Source organism: Notothenia coriiceps, unplaced genomic scaffold (assembly GCF_000735185.1).
Source record: "Notothenia coriiceps isolate Sejong01 unplaced genomic scaffold, NC01 NC01_scaffold00036396, whole genome shotgun sequence".
Lineage (NCBI taxonomy): Eukaryota > Metazoa > Chordata > Actinopteri > Perciformes > Nototheniidae > Notothenia > Notothenia coriiceps.
This window is the reverse complement of record NW_011369097.1, coordinates 464,503-471,957: the sequence shown is the minus strand read 5'-3', so window position 1 is coordinate 471,957 and position 7,455 is coordinate 464,503. Positions and strand designations below refer to the sequence as shown.

Below are 7,455 nucleotides of genomic sequence, written 5' to 3'. Positions count from 1 at the left end.
AACTTCAAGATAGTTTCTTAAACTTTAAGTGAGAACCGAATGGAAATGTCTGAATTTACACAAAAAGTTGAAGTAAGGCATTTTCCAACCCAGAGACCGAATTAAGTACAGGGTCGACCTGATCCACACTATGGCCCAATTCTTCACGGCCGACGCGGTGCGCAACCACGGCTTTGCTGGGCTCGCAGCATGCTGCGTGCACGAATATATAGTTTGCTGGGATATCCTGAGCTAGTAACGTTTGACGCTATCGGATTGACCTACCCAGCAGTGAAGCATACGCCATCTCGTGTCACACAATCATTCAATATTTGGTAAACATCCATCTCAGGTGCACGCCTAGTATACAGGTCTAACCGAAGCCTCACACTACTTCAATGTTGCGTTTAAAGTTCAGATTACTGTCCAACCAAAAGCCAAGATATTTGTAGGTATCGACAAACTCAACAGAGACGCCATCAAGGGTGTCAATGGAGAGGCAAGAGGACGCTGACTTGGGAGCAAAAAGCATTGCTTTGGTTTTCTTACTGTTCAATAGCAGTTTAGAATCAAGAAGTGCATGCTGCAGCGTGATAAAATCAGATTTTAAATTGGTAACAACCATAGGCTATCCAGAGAAGGAGCACATGAGTATACAGTAGTGTCATCAGCATTGATAGGTAGAAAATTGCATCTGATTACAAATATTGTTTACATATAATAAAAAGAGCAAAGGCCCCAAAATAGAGCCCTGTGGAACTCCCTTCTCCAAGGTGACTGGCTCAGAGACAGTACTACCCAACCTGACGCATTGAGTACGGTCTAAACATTAGCCACATAGATTTTTCACGAATGAACAACACAAAATGTTGTCTTATTAGAAGATTATCACTATATATGCAGTAGTGAAGTAATTATTTATTTATCATTAATCATTAATAAAGCCAAAACCTCTTATTGATGCCTTATTAGAACATGGTTCCAAAAGTAAAATTTTGCACATAGGAAATTGTAAATTGCATGCTGCAGTTGGATTGTTTTCAACCCTTTAGAAGCCATTAATCTCAGCCATTTTCAAACTATTTATTTGTATCATCATCAATCAAATAAAACATAAAATAATGTTGTCTCTCTCAAGAGCATAAATGTTTTGTAGCAAAACAAACCGAGTAATCTAAGCATGCTGCATGTTCCTCGCAGGCAAAATGTGAATTTATTTGTCTCATTCTGAGCTGCTGGTGACTAATAAATGGGTGTTTTGTCACAGGTATGGTTTCAGAACCGCAGAGCCAAGTGGAGGAAGAGGGAGAAATGCTGGGGCCGCAGCACTGTGATGGCAGAGTACGGGCTGTATGGAGCCATGGTGAGGCACTCCATCCCCCTGCCAGAGTCCATCCTCAAGTCTGCCAAGGACGGCATCATGGAGTCCTGTGCCCCCTGGCTGCTGGGTGAGGCTGATGTCTGACTGTCCCTTCATATAGTCATAATCAATATCTCATTGTTTCCAGTTCATGGTTATTTTATGTTATGAAGAGTATATATTTCCACATTATGCAAAAGTAACAGAATTTTCTATGTGGATTGTTTGGAATTAACCACGGATTGACGGGCTGTGTGCAGGCACTGATAGATGCTCTATTAAACTAAGCCTGACACATTTAAGCAAATAAACTCCATACACATAGAGAACATGGAACAGATTTTGCATTACATAAAACATGATCATCCACAACGCCGGTCATGAACTGGCACCGTGCGTTCACACATTATATTCTAAACCACAACTATTTGTGCTTGCTATTTCCAGTCCAAGATGGCTTACCATTCAGCAGACGCTATTCTAAATCTGAATACCCGCAACTCTTTGCAGGGATGCACAAAAAGTCAGCGGACGGAGCGCCCCCCCCGGCGACAGGACCGTGCGATGCGCCCCAGCAGCAGCAGACGAGCTCTCAGAGGCCGGAAGAAGCTGAGGAGGAGGAGAAGAGGTCAGAGGGCAAGGCCACCATTTCTAAAGAGGAACTGAGAGAGAACAGCATAGCTGCACTCAGGGCCAAGGCACAGGAGCACAGTGCCAAAGTGCTGGAGACGGTTTCTCATGACAGACTGCTGGAGGGCAAACAGGAGAGACAGGCGGCCGAGGAGAAAGCTGTTGATCCTCCGAGCCCAGCAGAGGAGGAGAAAAGTCCGTAGAGATTTTCCTGTGGACTGGTTTTCTCCTGAGTGAATGCAGTGAGCTGGCTGCACTTACCCAGCACTGTCCTGCAGGTTTCCATCCCTCATTGACTTCTTTTAAACCCGCCTGCATCTGGACTTCTTCAAGAAGGTATCTCGTCTGGCCATCACTGCTGCACACAAGATGCAAAAAGCACTTTTTCTGATTTACTTCCAGACCTACTGTTGTTTTTGCTTATGCAGAGTAGATGAGATCTGTCAGAAGGAGTAAAGTGTTAATACTGGTGTATATATATCCCACAGTTATATATAGAGCCAAATGTTATCCAGTACAACTGTTATATTATACAAGGACTACCGAGGACTCATGAGCAGTAAAGTGCATTTTATTCTCGGCATTCAGTTTATTGTTGCTTGTACAGTTACTAAATGGTGATATTTGAAAGAAGATCCACCCCACCGACAGAAAAGTAATTGTGGTCCTATATCGCGCTGTATATACTTGATATATTAATCTCTCTTACTAAGGCACAATTTGACATGTGTTTTTCTTGTAGTCTTTTAAAATGTTTGTGTTTTCATTTCAAAAATATGTATAACTCAAAACACTAAGCATAAAATAGAAAATAGCCTTTTATTAAATGTCTTTTTGGTGTCTATTTATTCTGTTTTCCTTTGAAACACGTGGTCAGCTGTCCAGACATTACAGACACTTTTAAATGGCACACAGTTGTCCTGATGTAGGAGTAGCTACTTGTTGTCACTTGATGCTCCGCTGGCTGGGCTCATTGGGACACGGTCCATGGCTGCATGCCTGGATTAGCCCCTATAATCTGTCACAGTTGAAAGCCTTCAATTTCAGAATGAAAAAGGGGACCAGTACTTTTGGAACAGGAGAGAGAGTGAAATCACCTTCCAAAGCAGGATGACCCAAGCCTGATTTGAAATCTATTTCAAAAAGACTATTACCAGCCGACTCTAAAACTGTTTCATCCTCTTATCTAAATACTTAGCCAAAGTCTAACAGCTTTTATGTTGGAACATCTTTATTCCCACCATAACATTTTGTATCGGGCCACTTCAACTCAGCTTTACACAACACGTCTATATGTGTCCGCATTACCCGTAATCCATATCACATTTAACACCTCATCCTCAGTTAGCTAATGGGGCCTCCTAATGAGTTGAACAATTGAGTTCTACTCCAATTAAACAGAGAACAATTTCAAGGGGCAAGGGACGACTATTATCAGTATGCCGCTGCATGCATCAGCACTGAATGGCCCCCAGATTGGGACCATAATGGCACCTGATGGAGAAAAGGTTGATAATTACGCTGTTGACAGAGATAAGTATATACACAATAATTAATGATGGCTAGGAAATGGACTGGAGTGTGTCAGAGTAATAAGAAACATTGATATAATGCACTTGGACATTGTATTGATTGGTGCATTTTAAAATGTAGATTAAGGAAGATGATTGAACTCGTAAATAGAGACAATTTACATAATTTCGTAACATTATGTAAGTTGTGCTTTACATCTAAACCGGAAAAGAAAGATAAACAGATGGACTTAAGGCCCCATTTATCCTCATCCATTAATAAAACACCCTCTTTTATTTGGAGGTCAGCTATAGAACGTCTCCCTGAGCTGACCAAAATGTCCTTATAACACATTGTTTTGAACCTGACATAAAGGCTAATGACAACGTTTTCTCCTTTTACATTTGCAACCAAACTACACATGGAATTTCCATTTTTCTAAAACACACAATGATAGAGATAACCTAAGATTATTCTCAGTTTTCTGTCAAATGAGTCTGTCAGTTTGTCTGGACGGAAATATCTCAAAAGCTGTTGGAAGGCCTGCCATTTAATTTTGTTCTGACATTCATGAGTCTCTCTGGACAAGCTTTTCGTATCGTGCCATCATTAATATTTAAATTTTAATTGAAAAAATACCTGCCAAACAAATGACAACTAAATGTAATGTAATGACATCAGCCTCAGTTGTATTTTGTGTTAAGTGCTAATTAACCAATGTGAGCATGCTAACAGGCTAACGTGGGGAATATCGAAAATAAAGGAATTGATGATAGTTATGTTAAATAATATAAATGTCTAGCAGCCAAACACCTGCTAAACATATGCATGTTCACAATATAACAAAAAAAGGATGACCTTATAGAGCATCAAGCATGACTATATGGACATACCCCAACCGGACTTCTTTGGCCTTAAACTATATGCAAAAACCTTTTTACATTTTGGATTTTCTGGCAGTTTTGAAAAGTATCTTCAAACTTGCACCAGTCAGAACATTTGGTTTAGTCTCACATTTCAGGAGAATTGGACTCACACCTTGAGATACAAACATTTATTTTTGCAATAGGAGGAGCTCTCACCTCCACAGACCCTCAAACCCAATTCAGTTATTGAGGCCAAGACATATACAGAGTGAGGATTATTCATCTAAAGTGGAAAGCTATTTAATCCCCCGAGAGTGGAAAAGAAGGGTATGATGGATCAGATTTGCTGAAGATCAAGCTGCTTGCATTCGATATGAGAAGGTAATTCACAGTATCCCTTGTGATGGACAGGCTGCTTGTTGAAAACCATATCATCTCAATCCATGCAAAGTGAGATCAGAGAGAGGTTTATGAAAAGATTTTCACTAATGCAACATTAACATTCAATTTCTTTCTGATGGGGTTGTGAGCAATATTATTCCATTGGTTTTAGAAAGATTAAGTGCATGCCGATCACTTTTGGGAAGACTCTTGACTCCAGATGCTGCTGAATTCAATCAACACAAGTTGAACTGAAGAGGATGGAAATGTGGTGCTGTTCTGCCCTCTGCTGCATCGAATTATAAGTACAACTAAAATCCAAGAATATTTCTCAGTCATGTAGAGCTGGCTGTTGATGGAGCTCAATATTTTAAAGACAATTTAAAAAAGAAAATGCAGTTAATTTGTTATCAACTTCTTTCTATTAGTGTGACCACATGGCTGGGTTGGGGGACATTAAAATGTATATCAAAACAATCTATTTTCAAGGTCCATTAATAGCTGTTCTGGAATTGTTTTTAATCAAAACACAGGATATTCACAGATTCTATAAAGGTTTCTAATTTCTCTAATTCCCCTCCTCGACTCCCCTCCTCGACTACCCTCCTCGTGTCTTAGTCCCGCCCACAGGAGATGCGAGCGGAGGATTCGAGGAGGGGAACCGAGGAGCGAGGAGGGGAAGCAGCAGGCGTTTAGAGAAATGAGAAATCCTCTCCTCTGAGCGGTCATTTTAAAGAGACATCCATTAATGATGACAGGAGGCACAGCAGCACTCTGTCTGATGGACAGATGTGTTCATGACGACTTATATTATTTACTTTTAATTACTTGTTGACAGTGCGGTATATTGAGACAATAACAGGCTACAGATGCGGACATATATGCACACACACACATATATATATTTATATATATATTTATATAAATATATACAATTTCAGATTCAAACAAGTATGAGAGCACTCTCATAATAACGTAACACTATCAGAGACTGGATATATCTCCAAAAATATCGACTCTTTGTTTGTAGATATCTACTAAACTAAAGCATAAGGAGAGTAATGTAGGCCTGTTATGCTGAGTGAGAGATATATATTATACACATTGCTCTGCTTTCTGCACGGACCTCACAGCCAGGGCCGGTTCTAGACAATTTGATGCCCTAGGCGAGATTTTAGCTGGCGCCCCCCCAGCCAGATAATCCTACAGTAGAAAAGATAAAGATCAATAGAGTGTCCAAGGAATACACAATAGAATATATAAAGAATAAATGAAACATTTCTACAAAAGACACATACACTACAAAAACAGAAACTTATTGACTTATTGGCTTCAAATGTACTCAGTATTGTATGAACATGTTTGATTTGGGGGGTAGACATCACATCCTCTAGTCTATGGGGGTCCGGGGACATGCCCCCCCGGGAAGAATTTTTTGAACATTTTAAAGTAAAATGCTTCAATCTGGTGCACTTTGAGCACACAATTACTAGAGACTATCTAGCCGCGGGTACAACTCTAAAACACCCATATGGAAAAGATCTGTTTACATTTTAATAATCAAATAAGTATGTGAACATAACCAATAACCTACCATAGCCAATAACAAATAAATGTAACTCATTTCATTTTTGTTGTTCATTCATATCTTATTTTACCTAGTTAACATTTATTTATGCATATTTTTTTATCTCTCCAGTTTTAAACAATATTTTTGGTTTACTGTTTTATCCCAATAATTATAAAGGAGTGAAATTGGAAATATGTTTTTACATAAATTGTGATCAAAACGTTTGAGACCCACTGAGATAACTTAGACTAAAGTTAAATATCTTAACACTCAGAGTCCTTTGCCTCACTGAGCTGTAGTTATCAGCCTCTCAGTCTGTCAGGAGAGCTCTCCTCCACCCTTGTTGTAGAAACATCTTCTTCTTATATCCGTTAGAGCAGCTAGCACCAGATGCTAATAACAACAGTGCCGGTACCGCCGGTGCACGGTGCACCCTCTCTCTCCCTCTCTCCCTCTCTCCCTCTCTCCCTCTCTCCCTCTCTCCCTCCCACGCTCACTCGCACTTTGGCTGTGACCTGCGGGCGCCTGATAAGCCAACATCCCCCACTTTCATCACTTACAGCGCCCATCGCGCCCACCAGGGTGAAAAGGGTGTTACATTTACTTAATTATTAATGTTTTTTAATTTAATTAGGATGATTAATTTAATTAGAATGAGCACCAACGGTCAAAAACTTTTTTTCCCTCCCAGAGCTACCAGCGCAGCGCCCCCCCAGATCTGGCGCCCTAGGCGACCGCCTATGTCGTCTATGCCAAAAACCGGCTCTGCTCACAGCTGTTCTCGCTGTAAACATCGCGTCCGATTCAAGCAGTTAATAAAATAATATCCAGGGGATGCATGCAGAGCTGTCATTGGCTGAGATAAGTCCGACCGTGCGCCACGACTCTTTTAAATATCGCAAGCCGGAAATACATCCGCGGAGGATCCGCGGAGGAACCATCAGTGTATCCTCGGTTATAGCTCCTCCAGAGAGCCTCCCCGATGCTCGATCCTTGGTCCTCGATGTGCATTTAGAGAAATTAGATGTCCTTCAACATGACGCGCTGAAATCCATTTCCGGGTCACTACCGGAGGACCGAGGAGTCGAGGAGCCGAGGAGGGGAAATTAGAGTATTGAGAAGCCTTCACTATAGAGAGGCGAAGTCACGCCCATCTA

At 40.9% G+C, this 7,455-nt stretch overlaps 3 protein-coding genes across 3 annotated transcripts in view; 1 reads left to right on the top strand and 2 right to left on the bottom strand.

The window, feature by feature from the left end:
• Positions 1 to 2,469, top strand: part of vsx2 (visual system homeobox 2) — a 6,586-nt gene extending 4,117 nt beyond the window's left edge. Inside the window, exons 4-5 of the mRNA XM_010792260.1 lie at positions 1,247 to 1,427; positions 1,787 to 2,469. Of these exons, the coding sequence (XP_010790562.1) occupies positions 1,247 to 1,427; positions 1,787 to 2,172 (567 nt within the window). The 3' untranslated portion in view covers positions 2,173 to 2,469. The remainder of the gene's footprint in view (positions 1 to 1,246; positions 1,428 to 1,786) is intronic.
• The window catches only part of tmem200b (transmembrane protein 200B), a 461,151-nt gene that overhangs the window by 56,101 nt on the left and 397,595 nt on the right, over positions 1 to 7,455 (bottom strand). The gene's annotated exons all lie outside the window — the stretch shown is intronic.
• LOC104963667 (calcium/calmodulin-dependent protein kinase kinase 1-like) overlaps positions 1 to 7,455 on the bottom strand; it is a 366,751-nt gene that overhangs the window by 332,693 nt on the left and 26,603 nt on the right. The window lies entirely within an intron of this gene.